Below are 17,291 nucleotides of genomic sequence, written 5' to 3'. Positions count from 1 at the left end.
TTATGCTGTACAGAGTAATGGTCATGTGGTTATGCTGTACAGAGTGATGGTTATGCTGTACAGAGTGATGGTCGTGTGGTTATGCTGTACAGAGTGGTGGTTATCCACATAACCACCACTCTGTACAGCATAACCACATAACCACCACTCTGTAGAGCATAACCACACGACCATCACTCTGTACAGCATAACCATCACTCTGTACAGCATAACCATCACTCTGTACAGCATAACCATCACTCTGTACAGCATAACCATCACTCTGTACAGCATAACCACATGACCATCACTCTGTACAGCATAACCATCACTCTGTACAGCATAACCATCACTCTGTACAGCATAACCACATGACCATCACTCTGTACAGCATAACCATCACTCTGTACAGCATAACCATCACTCTGTACAGCATAACCACATGACCATCATTCTGTACAGCATAACCATCACTCTGTAGAGCATAACCATCACTCTGTACAGCATAACCACACGACCATCACTCTGTAGAGCATAACCACACGACCATCACTCTGTACAGCATAACCATCACTCTGTACAGCATAACCATCACTCTGTACAGCATAACCATCACTCTGTACAGCATAACCACATGACCATCACGCTGTACAGCATAACCATCACTCTGTACAGCATAACCATCACTCTGTACAGCATAACCACATGACCATCACTCTGTACAGCATAACCATCACTCTGTACAGCATAACCACATGACCATCACTCTGTACAGCATAACCATCACTCTGTACAGCATAACCACATAACCACCACTCTGTACAGCATAAGCTCTACAGAGTGATGGTCGTGTGGTTATGCTGTACAGAGTGGTGGTTATGTGGATTTATGCTGTACAGAGTGATGGTCGTGTGGGGGGAGGCCATGCTGTGGGGATGATGGATTGTCTGTGGTAATTATCTCTGGTGTGTGTGTCCCTGCATGTCTGTCTGTCTGTCTGTCTGTCTGTCTGTCTGTCTGTCTGTCTGTCTGTCTGTCTGTCTGTCTGTCTGTCTGTCTGTCTGTCTGTCTGTCTGGTCTGTCTGTCTGGTCTGTCTGTCTGTCTGTCTGTCTGTCTGTCTGTCTGTCTGTCTGTCTGTCTGTCTGTCTGTCTGTCTGTCTGAAGGGTGGGCTGAAGGCAGTGGTGTGGACAGATGCGTTCCAGATGGTGGTGATGGTAGTGGGCTTCATGACCGTGCTGGTCCAGGGGACCCAGAAAACAGGGGGCGCGGCCTCCGTGTGGGAGGTGGCTAAAAACGGAAACAGACTCGACATCTTTGAGTAAGTACAACCCACTGATTTTTATTTAACCTTTTATTTAAAGGTTTAACTAGGCATGTCAGTTAAGAAGAACAAATTCTTATTTTCAATAACAGCCTAGGAAACAGTGGGTTAACTGCATTGTTCAGGAACAGAACAACAGATTTTTACCTTGTCAGCTCGGGGATTCCATCTTGCAACCTTTCGGTTACTAGTCCAACGCTCTAACCACTAGGCTACCCTGCCGCCCCGGCATATGATGACATCATAAGTACCACACCGATGACATCATACTCTTCTCAGGTCTCGGTTTGTTAAACGGCTTTCCCATAGACACTTCTCTCTGTCTGTCACACTGTCTATTGAACACAATGTATTTGAATGTGAAGTTTAGAGGCATTTAAAGGGATAGTTTAGACTTTATTTTTGCCTTATGCTGGACTTTGCTAAATAATCTGTTAGTAGACATAGAAAGGTTTGGATGAAATAAAACAACCCCTCCCCCATCCCAAAAAAGTGAGTGAACAATCCCTTTTATGATTGGACGAATAGGAGGGACGATATAATTTTGTCCAATAAGAAACTCTTCTCCATTTTCCGTTGCAAAACGTCTTGCTATGTTTTCCTAAATTGTGCACTAATGGTAGGGTTCTCAAACCTTTTTTTGTGGGCCGGGGATCCCCTTTTGTGATAGACAATTCATCAGGGTCCCCGATCACAATCAGAACACAACTCGAGTGAGATACAAATAGAAGGAGTTCTACAATGATTTTGGCAGTGCATGGCCGAACTAGTCTCGGGCCCTGGGAAGGAACATTTTAAAGGCTCATGTCTTGGTATTGGAGAGATATTTTTTCAAGCAAATTTCCTGCAATTCTACACATTTTGCCATGAAGCAGAGACAAAACTTAGCAGTTTGTTCATAAAAATCTATTTTCGGGGGAATAAAATAAGTATTGAGTTGAAGCATGTATAATTGGTGGAGTACTGTGCATACCAATATCCCTGTGAGGCTCCCAGGACCATGTTGCCCATGGTTAATGCAGCATCCACATGCCAGTCAGAACCAGGAAATCCAGGAAAACCTCAGAACGACCAACCGGCTGAGCCCCCCAGCCCCGACCAGCACACGAAGATAAGAACATAAATTGTAGATTCATAATATAACATTGTATTGTCTTACACCCTCTAAACTTCTTTCATGGATCCCTTGACCATGATTGGTTTAATCTGATCTTGTTAGTAATATTAATGAAAAATATATTATATATATATATATATATATACACTGATTATACCAAACATTAAGAATAACTTCCTAATATTGAGTTGCCACCCCACCCTTAGCCATCAGAACAGCCTCAATTCGTCGGGGCATGGGACTCTACAAGGTGTTGAAAGTGTTCCACAGGGATGCTGGCCCATGTTGACTCCACAGGGATGCTGGCCCATGTTGACTCCACAGGGATGCTGGCCTATGTTGACTCCACAGGGATGCTGGCCCATGTTGACTCCAATGATTCCCACAGTTGTGTCAAGTTGGCTGGAAGTCCTTTGGGTGGTGGACCATTCTTGATACACACGGGAAACTATTGATCATGAAAAACCCAGCAGCGCAAACCGGCGCGCCTGACACCTACTACCATACCCCGTTCAAAGGCACTTCAATGTTTTGCTTGTCTATTCACCCTCTGAATGACACACATTCATGTCTCAATTGTCTTAACGCTTAAACATCCTTCTTTAACTGGTCTCCTCTCCTCTGAATTTAACAAATGAATAAGGGACCATAACTTTCACCTGGATTCACTGGTCAGTCTATGGCATGGAAAGAGTGTATATATTATAGAGTGTATATCTGGTCTCGGACCCTCTGCAGTACCCTACTTTGAGAACTCCTGCACTTAATGAATTACGACTCTATGCCCTCAGCTTTGACCCTGACCCACTGAGACGTCATACGTTCTGGACCATCTCTATTGGTGGAACCTTCACCTGGCTGGGCATCTACGGGGTTAACCAGTCAACTATACAGAGATGCATCTCCTGCAAAACCGAGACACACGCCAAACTGTAAGCATATTCCTTCACTAAAGACATATACCGTTCTCACACTACTGAGCCGAGCCGAGCTGTACTCAACCTGGCCTGCTTTATGCATCCGCCATAGTTGAAACCAGCCCACCATCCAGATCTGACACGTGTTTTTCGGAGTCCACTCTAACTAGGTGCTACTCTTATCTATGGTCCTTCGAGCCGGTTCTGGACAACTGTAACAATATACTGTATCCCTTTATTATTAAAGAGTGTCTGTGTGGAACAGTCAGGATGCTTAATATCACTACCCGGCCCAGCTACCTTTTGTCTGCTATCCACGTGTCAAGGCTGAGTTACTGTAAAGCAACTTTGGGATAGCGGTTGATGTGAAAAGAGCTCTATACATTTAGTTGTGATTTTCAGTATCATTTGTCTGTCGTCCTCAGAGCTCTGTATTTCAACCTGCTGGGTCTGCTGGTCATCCTGATGTGTGCGGTGTTCTCCGGTCTCATTATGTATGCTTTCTACGCCAACTGTGATCCATGGACCGCCCAGTCAGTCACAGCACCAGACCAGGTTACTACTATTGTACTATCTATAATGTCTCTGGTTGTCCCTTTACACAGTCACAGCACCAGACCAGGTTACTACTACAATCTATAATGTCTCTGATTGTCCCTTTATACAGTAGTACACCAGACCAGGGAAAGTGCGTAAGCACAAAGCACCACTTTTCCCTAAAAGGTTGATATTTATCAAATATGAACTTGACATGAAAGTGTTCGTATCTCAGACCGTAGCGTAGCACGACTTGTAGTGGTTGAAGAACTGTATTACAAGCAAACGTTGTTATTTTGGGGGGAAATGGAGGCGTTTGAATTGAAACAATGGTAGGTTAATAAAAACATTAAAATGTAGGCTAATGATAAAACAGAAGCATAGTCTAATTTATACGGGCCTAAATCATGACTGCTACACAACCGATGTTAGGTTACCATTCATCCAATAGCCAGGCACGCTTGGTTACGCTTGGTTACCATTCATCCAATAGCCAAGCACGCTTGGTTACGCTTGGTTACCATTCATCCAATAGCCAAGCACGCTTGGTTACGCTTGGTTACCATTCATCCAATAGCCAAGCACGCTTGGTTACGCTTGGTTACCATTCATCCAATAGCCAAGCACGCTTGGTTACCATTCATCCAATAGCCAAGCACGCTTGGTTACCATTCATCCAATAGCCAAGCACGCTTGGTTAACATTCATCCAATAGCCAAGCACGCTTGGTTACCATTCATCCAATAACCAAGCACGCTTGGTTACCATTCATCCAATAGCCAAGCACCCTTGGTTACCATTCATCCAATAGCCAAGCACGCTTGGTTACCATTCATCAAATAGCCAAGCAAGCTTGGTTACCATTCATCCAATAGCCAAGCACGCTTGGTTACGCTTGGTTACCATTCATCCAATAGCCAAGCACGCTTGGTTACCATTCATCCAATAGCCAAGCACGCTTGGTTACCATTCATCCAATAACCAAGCACGCTTGGTTACGCTTGGTTACCATTCATCCAATAGCCAAGCACGCTTGGTTACCATTCATCCAATAGCCAAGCACGCTTGGTTACCATTCATCCAATAGCCAAGCACGCTTGGTTACCATTCATCCAATAGCCAAGCACGCTTGGTTACCATTCATCCAATAGCCAAGCACGCTTGGTTACCATTCATCCAATAGCCAAGCACGCTTGGTTACCATTCATCCAATAGCCAAGCACGCTTGATTACCATCCATCCAATAGCCAAGCACGCTTGGTTACCATTCATCCAATAGCCAAGCACGCTTGGTTACCATTCATCCAATAGCTAAGTACGCTTGGTTACCATTCATCCAATAGCCAAGCACGCTTGGTTACCATTCATCCAATAGCTAAGTACGCTTGGTTACCATTCATCCAATAGCCAAGCACGCTTGGTTACCATTCATCCAATAGCCAAGCACGCTTGGTTACCATTCATCCAATAGCTAAGTACGCTTGGTTACCATTCATCCAATAGCCAAGCACGCTTGGTTACCATTCATCCAATAGCCAAGCACGCTTGTTTACCATTCATCCAATAGCCAAGCACGCTTGGTTACCATTCATCCAATAGCCAAGCACGCTTGGTTACCATTCATCCAATAGCCAAGCACGCTTGGTTACCATTCATCCAATAGCCAAGCACGCTTGGTTACCATTCATCCAATAGCCAAGCACGCTTGGTTACCATTCATCCAATAGCCAAGCACGCTTGGTTACCATTCATCCAATAGCTAATTACGCTTGATTACCATTCATGCAATAGCCAAGCACGCTTGGTTACCATTCATCCAATAGCCAAGCACGCTTGGTTACCATTCATCCAATAGCTAAGTACGCTTGGTTTACCATTCATCCAATAGCTAAGTACGCTTGATTACCATTCATCCAATAGCTAAGTACGCTTGGTTACCATTCATCCAATAGCTAAGTACGCTTGGTTTACCATTCATCCAATAGCTAAGTACGCTTGATTACCATTCATCCAATAGCTAAGTACGCTTGATTACCATTCGTCCAATAGCCAAGCACGCTTGGTTACCATTCATCCAATAACCAAGCACGCTTAAAGAAAATAGACTGGTAGCCTAGACGGGGCGGCAGGGTAGCCTAGCGGTTAGAGCGTTGGACTACTAACCGCAAGGTTGCAAGTTCAAATCCCCGAGCTGATAAGGTACAAATCTGTCGTTCTGCCCCTGAACAAGGCAGTTAACCCACTGTTCCTAGGCCGTCATTGAAAATAAGAATTTGTTCTTAACTGACTTGCCTAGTTAAATAAAAAAATAAAGGAAAAAAAAAATTATGCAATACCATGTGTTTCCAATTTGTAAGTCGCTCTGGATAAGAGCGTCTGCTAAATGACTTAAATGTAAATATGGTATTGCTGTGACTGAGAAAGGAGAGTGATGTCATAGCCTTTTTAATGTCAGAGCTTATATACAAATACAATATGGCTCTGATTTATCAATGAAAACATGCGTCTGATTTTAAGAGCAAGAAACAGGCAGGAACAGGGAAAACAAACGCTAGTAGGTTTCATGAACAAAACCAACAGACAAACAGAGAACACAGGTATAAATACACAGGGGATTTTTAATTTATTTTTTATTTAACTAGGCAAGTCAGTTTAAGAACAAATTCTTATTTACAATGACAGCCCCTTGTTCAGGGGCAGAACAGCAGATTTTTACCTTGTCAGCTCGGGGATTCGATCCAGCAACCTTTCGGTTACTAGCCCAACACTCTAACCACTCGGCTACCTACCGCCCCAAAACAATAATGGAGGAAGATGGGCAACACCTGGAGGGGGGTGGAGACAAGCACAAAGACAGGGGAAACAGATCAGGGTGTGACACCTGGAGGGGGGTGGAGACAAGCACAAAGACAGGTGAAACAGATTAGGGTGTGACACCTGGAGGGGGGTGGAGACAAGCACCAGACAGGTGAAACAGATTAGGGTGTGACACCTGGAGGGGGGTGGAGACAAGCACAAAGACAGGTGAAACAGATCAGGACACCTGGTTACTGTTACTATCCTTTCTACACCAATAAGTGTCTCTGGTTGTGTCCCATGTCACCCTATTCCCTATATAAAGTAGGGCACTATTTTTGACCAAAGCCTTATTGGCCCTGGTCTAAAGTGGTACACTATATAGGGAATAGGGTTCTATAGGGCTCTGGTCTAAAGTAGTGCACTATAATAGGGAATAGGGTGCCATTTGGGACACAGCCTGTTATATTTCTATCCCTAATTAACTTGTCTTCTCCAATTCTTACTCTGTCACAGCCACAAACCACGTAGGTCACTACTGTCTAATTAGTGGGGCTGTTCTATATCAAATTATATTCGTCACATACACAACATTTAGCAGATGTTATTGCGGGTTCTTTTGGCGAAATGCTTGTGTTTCTAGCTCCAACAGTGCAGTAATATCTAACCCTTAAATTCACATCTGGTCATTAGTGTTTACAGAGTTCGGGTGAATTCCATTTCAATTCAGGAAGTGACTGAATTGAAATGGAATTGACTCCAACCCTGGTGTTGAGTGGCCTACGTTGATAGAGTCTCTAGTGTTTGTGTCCTGCGCTCTGCTACCCAGTACTCATGAACTTCACCTTATGTCTCTACTCATGCCATGACCTTTTCACGCTGTGTCTGTGCAGCTCATGCCATAACCTTTTCCCGCTGTGTCTGTGCAGCTCATGCCATAACCTTTTCACGCTGTGTCTGTGCAGCTCATGCCATGACCTTTTCACGCTGTGTCTCTCTACAGCTCATGCCGTATTTTGTCATGGAGATTCTGGGGGATTATCCTGGGCTTCCAGGGCTGTTTGTTGCCTGTGCGTTCAGTGGAACACTCAGGTTAGAGGAATCACTGTGTGGATCATTTTAAATTGTTTAGGGATGCTTTTTTCCAAAGCCTTCGTAGCTAAAGTAGGATGCTCTTTTGCTCCACAACGCAGCCACAAGAGAGTAATTGTAAAATCTGTGTTTTGGAAGGTCATTCTTCAATGCATTAAACAAACCAAGGCTTTGGGAAAAACCCAGCCCAGAATGACATTGTCTTGCCTTCATTGCACTCTAACTAAACTACAGAATTTATTAGGAGATCTCAACTAATTCCCAGTCTATGCCTCTCTCAGTACTGTGGCAGCCAGCATCAATGCCCTAGCCACGGTGACCTATGAAGACTTTGTTAAGCAGTGTTGTACTAACCTCTCCAACAAAGCCAGCGGCTGGATCAGTAAAGGACTGTGTAAGAATGACCCCCAGTTATTACTATAATAGAATAACCCCCAGTTATTACCATAATAGAATAACCCCCATTTATTACTATAATAGAATAACCCCCAGTTATTACCATAATAGAATAACCACCAGTTATTACTATAATATAACTCTGTTATTACCATATTAGAATAACCCCCAGTTATTACCATAATAGGTAAACCCCCAGTTATTACTATAATATAATAACTATGTTATTACCATATTAGAATAACCCCCAGTTATTACTATAATAGGTAAACCCCCATTTATTACTATAATAGAATAACCCCCAGTTATTACCATAATAGAATAACCCCCAGTTATTACCATAATAGAATAACCACCAGTTATTACTATAATATAACTATGTTATTATCATATTAGAATAACCCCCAGTTATTACCATAATAGAATAACTCCCCAGTTATTACTATAATAGAATAACCCCCAGTTATTACCATAATAGAATAACCACCAGTTATTACTATAATATAACTCTGTTATTACCATATTAGAATAACCCCCAGTTATTACTATAATAGGTAAACCCCCAGTTATTACTATAATAGGTAAACCACCAGTTATTACTATAATATAATAACTATGTTATTACCATATTAGAATAGCCCCCAGTTATTACCATAATAGAATAACTCCCCAGTTATTACCATATTAGAATAATCTCTAGTTATTACCACAATAGAATAACTCCCCAGTTATTACCACAATCGAATAACTCCCCAGGTATTACCATATTGGAATAACTCCCCAGGTATTACCATAATAGAATAACCCCCAGCTATTACTATAATATAATAACTCTGTTATTACCATATTAGAATAACCCCCAGTTATTACCATAATAGAATACCTCACCAGGTATTACCATAATAGAATAACTCACCAGTTATTACCATAATAGAATAACCCCCAGCTATTACTATAATATATTAACTCTGTTATTACCATAATAGAATAACTCCCCAGTTATTACCATAATAGAATAACTCCCCAGTTATTACTATAATATAATAACTCTGTTATTACCATATTAGAATAACCCCCAGTTATTACCATAATAGAATAACTCACCAGTTATTACCATAATAAAATAACTCACCAGTTATTACCATAATAGAATAACTCACCAGTTATTACCATAATAGAATACCTCCCCAGCTATTACCATAATAGAGGCCATAAATTGGAGCCCAGCTTGTGCAAAAATAATGCCAACATACACATTCAACCATCTTCACCTCTGCAGGTATTGTGTTCGGCGTAGCCTGCACCACTATGGCCGTTGCTGCATCCTACATGGGAGGGATTGTACAGGTAAACACTTTGTCCCTATTAGTGTTGGAATGACTAGTACATGCAGGTACTAGTCTGATGCCTATGTGATTTTAATACGTCTTGATGTGTGTTTGTTTCCCAGGCAGCTTTGAGTATCCATGGTATGTGTGGTGGTCCCATGCTGGGACTCTTCTCTCTGGGAATCCTCTTTCCCTGGACCAACTCTATGGTCAGAAAATACCTCTTCGTTGTCTCCACAGTGCTTCCAGACAGATTAAGCCTAGTTCCTGAACTAAGAAACTATTTCACTATTAGGAATAATGAATGATTAAGAAATTAGGCTTTATCTAAGGAACTTATCCTTGGAATGGTTTTACCAAAACTCACATATAAACACAAACAATTCTACATACATATACATTCAATAAATTCAGTCATCAAGTAAACTGATTATCTTTCCCAATTCAGTCCGTGTGCTGTACTGGTCGTCTTCAGGGTGCAGAATGTGGTCTGACTTGGTCCTTGTCGTTCTGGGCAAATGTTAACATAAGTTATCATAAGCCTTACTATGTGACATTATAAAAGGCTCATACATGCTTATAACAAGTTGTAAAAACGTTAAACCCGAAGGCTGTAAAGTGTTACGGTAACTTGTTGACGTCTGCCTTCAGGGAGCAGCTGGCGGTCTGACAGTGGGCGTCGCCCTGTCGTTCTGGGCAGGTGTCGGAGCCTTCGTCTACCCTGCTCTAGACATCAACACTAGACCTCTGTCTCTCAGTATAGAGGGATGTCTTCAACCGAACTCATCTGACCCTACCACCACTGTTCCACCTTCTTACCTGGACCCTACCACTCTACCATCAAGGTGTAGTACTGTATAGTCTCTGTCACCAGGGCCATGTTCAGTTCGGGAGAAAAAATGTAGCAAAACGATTTAATGGAAGATTAAATCTGTGTTGTGACTGGACAAGTTCAGGTTGTGCCTGAACCTCTTCAAAATATTTCAAAACGATTTCTCCCCGCTGAACACAATCCACGTTTACACAGCTGTGATACACTAAATGTATTATGTACAGTACAGTGTATATACACCTCTCTTTAATAATTATGTAGGATCTTTGAGACAGTTTGCTACAGCGGGAAAATAATCCTGCAGTAACAGCAAATTTCAATTATTATTTTGATTATAATTAAAATCATTTTTTTTGGTAGGGGTTGATACAATTTCCGTTAGGGCAAATCAAGTTTGACATTTTAAAAGTGGAAATTACAAACTTCAGAAGTCTTTTAAAAACCTTGAATACACTACACATGTACATTTCCTGCTGTACAGGAACATTCTCACACAAACAAAAGAGTAATCAAATTAAGATGACATTGGATTCCCCATACTTTACATCCAAGTGATTTGTAGTTAGGGTTGCAAAATTCCAATAATTTCCCCACATTTTTTAGGTTTTCCAAAAATCCCAATTTGAAAATTCCCCGGAGAGAATAGAATAAACAGGAAATTCACTATTCTCCAACTAGCATTTCTGGAAAAACTGGGAATTGTTGTCACGATCGTCGTTAGGTGAAAGAGAGTGTCACGATCGTCTATAAGTGAAAGAGAGTGTCACGATCGTCTATAGGTGAAAGAGAGGACCAAGGCACAGCGTGATTAGAATACATTCCTCCCTTTAATAATGAAGAACACTTAACAAACAATACAAAATAACGTGACCGCTATAACACTAAGTGCAAACATGCAACATCACATAGACAATTACCCACAAACACCTAAAGCCTATGGCTGCCTTCAATATGGCTCCCAATCAGAGACAACAATAAACAGCTGTCTCTGATTGAGAACCAAACCAGGCAACCATAGACTTTCCTAAACACCTACACTGAACACAACCCCATACACTCTACAAAACCCCCATATACAATACAACCACCCAAGACGAGACAAATACACACAAACATCCCCCATGTCACACCCTGACCTAACTAATATAATAAAGAAAACAAAGATAACTAAGGCCAGGGTGTGACAATTGTGGGATAGTTAGAATGAATACTTAGAATGTTAACTAGGATGTTATTCTCCAACTAGGATTTCTGGAAAAACTGGGAATTGTGGGATAGTTAGTCTACAAATAAGGTTACAAAATGGTTGCTATCTTGTGGACAACAGAATATTGTGACTCCTCTGTCCTCCACAGGTCACCCCTGGCTGATCACTGGTACTCCATGTCCTATCTGTACTATAGCGCTGTTGGATTTTTAGCCACCGTTACTGCTGGCCTGCTCATCTCCTTCATCACAGGTACTGTGTGTCTGCAGCGTAGAGACACATCACAGGCACTGTGTGTCTGCAGCGTGGAGACACATCACAGGTACTGTGTGTCTGCAGCGTGGAGACACATCACAGGTACTGTGTGTCTGCAGCGTAGACATACAATTAGAACCATAGAATGGGGATTCATCAGCACCAACATTAGATGACAGAATCAAATAGAACATTTAAAAAAAAATACAACGGGTAGATGCTGATTGGACGAGCAGCTTTCAAAATGTTATTTTGCTGCTGTGCTTGTCTCCTGAAATGATGTCATAGACATCAGCACATTCCAGAGCTGTAGAGCCCCTCTACTATTACACGCTCCTGTGGTCCTGCTGCAAAGACATCAGCCCATTCCAGAGCTGTAGAGCCCCTCTATACTATTACACGTTCCTGTGGTCCTGCTGCAAAGACATCTTGGAAGAGACATTAATCAGCAGGAAGCAGTCATACAGAACAGGAATCAATGGCTACTGTCTGAAAGACATGGGGGGGAAAAGGGGGTCTAAACCTCTTGGGTTATGTTGCTGTGGTTCCCGAACTCTCGGTCATCACATTACCTGCCTGTCTGCAAAGGTTCAACACACACTGGTTTGTCTGTGTGGATTTAACTACATCTGCTATAGACTATGTCCCTAATGCGTGTGGTATTTTACACTCACACAAAGGCCATTTAGAAAAACCCATTGATTATATGTTCAAATGCACTGAGAAAGACAGATTAATGATCTCATTCATTACTGAATGGCCAGGGAGGGAAAGTCTATTTGGCAGACATATTATATGGTGTGCCATGTATTTACTGCAGTGGGTCTAACGTGTTGTCAGTATACCACATACCTACCAGCCATCCCACCTAGCACAAAGGGTTCCTGTAACATCCCTTAAAAGGTTCTCATTTCATTACTTGAATTCTAAATGTACCCACAACATTCTGGGAACCAATATTTCATGAGCTGGGATGTGTCATTCTCTGAACTTCAAAGTGGTGTCTATCTTCGACCTCTTGACAGGACACACCAGGAGTCAAGATGTGAAACCGTGGCTCCTACGACCGGTGTGTAACCTCTTCTGCTTTTGGTCAAAGAAGTACAAGAAGATGTGTTGGTGTGGCGTCAACCACGAGTTAAAACAGGTGAAAGAGACAAGACATACTAACTTTTATTACCATGCTTACATATCAGAAAATAACATAGCATAACCAGCATGGCCATACAAGGACCTTGTAGGACATGTAGCATCTGATCCTAGATAAAAGTGGAAATATAAATCAAATCAAATTTTATTTGTCACATGAGCCCGAATACAACAGGTGTAGTAGACCTCACAGTGAAATGCTGAATACAACAGGTGTAGTAGACCTCACAGTGAAATGCTGAATACAACAGTTGTAGTAGACCTTACAGTGAAATGCTGAATACAACAGGTGTAATAGACCTCACAGTGAAATGCTGAATACAACAGGTGTAGTAGACCTCACAGTGAAATGCTGAATACAACAGGTGTAGTAGACCTCACAGTGAAATGCTGAATACAACAGGTGTAGTAGACCTCACAGTGAAATGCTGAATACAACAGGTGTAGTAGACCTTACAGTGAAATGCTGAATACAACAGGTGTAGTAGACCTCACAGTGAAATGCTGAATACAACAGGTGTAGTAGATCTTACCGTGAAATACTGAATACAACAGGTGTAGTAGACCTCACAGTGAAATGCTGAATACAACAGGTGTAGTAAACCTTACAGTGAAATGCTGAATACAACAGGTGTAGTAGTAGACCTCACAGTGAAATGCTGAATACAACAGGTGTAGTAGACCTTACAGTGAAATGCTGAATACAACAGGTGTAGTAGACCTCACAGTGAAATGCTGAATACAACAGGTGTAGTAGATCTTACCGTGAAATACTGAATACAACAGGTGTAGTAGACCTCACAGTGAAATGCTGAATACAACAGGTGTAGTAAACCTTACAGTGAAATGCTGAATACAACAGGTGTAGTAGTAGACCTCACAGTGAAATGCTGAATACAACAGGTGTAGTAGACCTTACAGTGAAATGCTGAATACAACAGGTGTAGTAGACCTTACAGTGAAATACTGAATACAACAGGTGTAGTAGACCTCACAGTGAAATGCTGAATAGAACAGGTGTAGTAGACCTTACAGTGAAATGCTGAATACAACAGGTGTAGTAGACCTTACCGTGAAATACTGAATACAACAGGTGTAGTAGACCTTACAGTGAAATACTGAATACAACAGGTGTAGTAGACCTCACAGTGAAATGCTGAATACAACAGGTGTAGTAGACCTTACCGTGAAATACTGAATACAACAGGTGTAGTAGACCTTACAGTGAAATGCTGAATACAACAGGTGTAGTAGACCTTACAGTGAAATGCTGAATACAACAGGTGTAGTAGACCTGACAGTGAAATACTGAATACAACAGGTGTAGTAGACCTCACAGTGAAATACTGAATACAACAGGTGTAGTAGACCTTACAGTGAAATGCTGAATACAACAGGTGTAGTAGACCTTACAGTGAAATGCTGAATACAACAGGTGTAGTAGACCTTACCGTGAAATGCTGAATACAACAGGTGTAGACCTCACCATGAAATGCTGAATACAACAGGTGTAGTAGACCTTACCGTGAAATGCTGAATACAACAGGTGTAGTAGACCTTACCGTGAAATGCTGAATACAACAGGTGTAGACCTCACCATGAAATGCTTACTTATAAGCCCTTAACCAACAGTTTTAAGAAAGAGAAGCGTTAAGAAAATATTTACTAAACAAACAAAAGTAAAAACATTTAAAAGTAAATAAATACAATAATTTTAAAATAAGAAGGCTATATACAGGGGTATCGGTAGCGAGTAGTGGTACTGTGCTGGGGGTACAGGTTAGTCACTGTAATATGTACATAGGAGTAAAGTGACTGCATAGATAAACGGTGAGTAGCAGCAACGTAAAAAAGGGGGGGGGGGGGGTCAATGTAATAGTCCGGTAGCCATTTGATTAGCTATTCAGCGGTCTTATGGCTTGGGGGTAGAAGCTGTTAATGAGCCTTTTGGTCCTAGACTCGGTGCTCCGGTACCACTTGCCGTGCGGTAGTAGCGAGAACAGTTTATGACTATGGTGGCTAAAGTCTTTGGTGTAGAGGTCCTGGATGACAGGAAGCTTGGCCCTAGTGATGTACTGGGCCGTATGCACTACCCTCTGTAGCGCCTTGCGGTCGGATGTTGAACAGTTGCCGTACCAGGCGGTGCCCTTTTCACGATTGTTTTGGTGTGTTTGGAACATGATTGTGGACACCGAGGAACTTGAAGCTCTCAACCTGCTCCACTACAGCCCTGTCAATGAGAATGAGGGCGTGCTCGGTTCTCCTTTTCCTGTAGTCCACAATCATCTCCTTTGTCTTGTTCACATTGAGGGAGAGGTTGTTGTCTTGGCACCACACGGCCAGGTCTCTGACCTCCTCCCTATAGGCCGTCTCATCGTATTCAGTGATCAGGCCAACCATCGTTGTGTCGTCGGCAAACTTAATGATGAGGTTGGAGTCGTGCCTGGACACCAGTCGTGGGTGAACAGGGAGTACAGGAGGGGACTAAGTACACACCCCACAATTGGCCCAGCATCGTCCGAGTTAGAGGAGGGTTTGGCTGGAGGGGCTCCAACACATTGGTGCGGATGGCTTTCGGGTTAAGCGAGCACGGTGTTAAGAAGCGCGGTTTGGCGGGTCATTTTTCAGCGGACGCATGACTCGACCTTCGTCTCCCATTGGGGAGTTGCAGCGATGACACAAGATCAACATTGGGGAGAAAAAAAGTGAATTATTAAATAAAAATAAGTAATTTAGCTTGTCTGGTAGGTTTCCCTTTGTAGTCCGTAATTGTTTGCAAGCCCTGTCACATCTGAAGAGCGTCAGAGCCAGTGTAGTAGGATTAAATTTTAGTCCTGTATTGATGGTTGGTCGGAGGGCATAGCGGGATAGCGTAGCGTATAGCTGTAATTACGGTAGTACTACACCGGTATGTGAGAAACTCAATGCTAAGTCTTAACCAATAAAGTGCATGTGTTCAGCTTGGGTCTAGTGTGACATCTCAATACCTCTTTCTCTTGTCTAGTAGGACACGGAGTGCCCAGACACAGACACGGTTAAAGATGGAGGTCCCTTTGTCAAGGAAGATATCGGCAGAAAGGGGATGAGGAGAAAAGTACAACCGGCCAAAAACAGTTATAACCTGCGAGAGAAAGGACATGACAACACTGGCTTTACCGAAGACACAAAGCCTTTTTAAAAGCCATAGAACTAGAATTACTAATTACTGTAATATAACACTTACTGTAATATAATACTTACTGTAATTCTTATGTGTATGTTAAAAGCATGAGAATGTTTAGTCTCTGAAAGGTAATAAAATGCTTAGATTGGTGACTACATGATAAAAGCAGTAACACCCACTCACTGACACCAACTCTCTGCTTCACACTAAACACACATTCTGTGTGTTCCAAATGGCACCCTTTCATTGGGGTTCTGGTCTAAAGTAGTGCACTTGATATAGAGAATAGGGTTCTATAGGGCTGTCAGCGTTAGTGGTGTATAGGTGAGGACGTAGTCAAGCGCAGGAAACAGAACTGAGTAAAAATAACGTACTTTACTCGGGGGAAAAATATACAAGTACAAAATGAATCCACGTAGGCAATAACAAACTCTAACACATAACAGGAACAATCACACACAACACATACTGGGAACCAGAGGGTTAAATAGGGAAATAACAATAACTTAATGGGAACCAGGTGTGTACACTCAAGACATAACAAGTGGTAAACAGAAACATGGATCGGTGGCAGCTAGAAAGTCGGTGACGACGAGCGCCAAACGAGGAGAGGCACCAACTTCGTCAGAAGTCGTGACAAGGGCTCTGATCTAAAGTAGTGCACTAAAATAGGGAATAGGGTTATATAGGGCTCTGGTCTAAAGAAGCAATCAAGAGTGCAGATGTTTTTCCTTTGTACTTCCTGGAACACAAAATGAGGCGTGAATATGAATCTACTTCCTGGAACACAAAATGAGGCGTGAATCTGAATAGACTTCCTGGAACACAAAATGAGGCGTGAATCTGAATAGACTTCCTGGAACACAAAATGAGGCGTGAATCTGAATAGACTTCCTGGAACACAAAATGAGGCGTGAATCTGAATCTACTTCCTGGAACACAAAATGAGGCGTGAATAAGAATCTACTTCCTGGAACACAAAATGAGGCGTGAATATGAATCTACTTCCTGGAACACAAAATGAGGCGTGAATATGAATCTACTTCCTGGAACACAAAATGAGGCGTGAATATGAATCTACTTCCTGGAACACAAAACGAGGAGTGAATAAGAATCTACTTCCTGGAACACAAAACGAGGCGTGATTCTGAATAGACTTCCTGGAACACAAAACGAGGAGTGAATAAGAATCTACTTCCT

At 42.2% G+C, this 17,291-nt stretch overlaps 1 protein-coding gene across 1 annotated transcript in view; it reads left to right on the top strand.

Moving 5' to 3' along the window:
- Positions 1–16,298, top strand: part of slc5a12 (solute carrier family 5 member 12) — a 29,539-nt gene extending 13,241 nt beyond the window's left edge. The window contains exons 5-15 of the mRNA XM_055933173.1: positions 1,145–1,299; positions 3,211–3,351; positions 3,762–3,891; positions 7,673–7,761; positions 8,043–8,155; positions 9,437–9,504; positions 9,608–9,694; positions 10,137–10,330; positions 11,673–11,776; positions 12,805–12,926; positions 15,936–16,298. Of these exons, the coding sequence (XP_055789148.1) occupies positions 1,145–1,299; positions 3,211–3,351; positions 3,762–3,891; positions 7,673–7,761; positions 8,043–8,155; positions 9,437–9,504; positions 9,608–9,694; positions 10,137–10,330; positions 11,673–11,776; positions 12,805–12,926; positions 15,936–16,106 (1,374 nt within the window). The 3' untranslated portion in view covers positions 16,107–16,298. The remainder of the gene's footprint in view (positions 1–1,144; positions 1,300–3,210; positions 3,352–3,761; positions 3,892–7,672; positions 7,762–8,042; positions 8,156–9,436; positions 9,505–9,607; positions 9,695–10,136; positions 10,331–11,672; positions 11,777–12,804; positions 12,927–15,935) is intronic.
- Positions 16,299–17,291: the final 993 nt, after the last annotated feature.

Source organism: Salvelinus fontinalis, chromosome 9 (assembly GCF_029448725.1).
Source record: "Salvelinus fontinalis isolate EN_2023a chromosome 9, ASM2944872v1, whole genome shotgun sequence".
Classification (NCBI taxonomy): domain Eukaryota; kingdom Metazoa; phylum Chordata; class Actinopteri; order Salmoniformes; family Salmonidae; genus Salvelinus; species Salvelinus fontinalis.
Note: the sequence above shows the minus strand (reverse complement) of the source record. Positions and strands in the feature narration are given on the sequence as shown.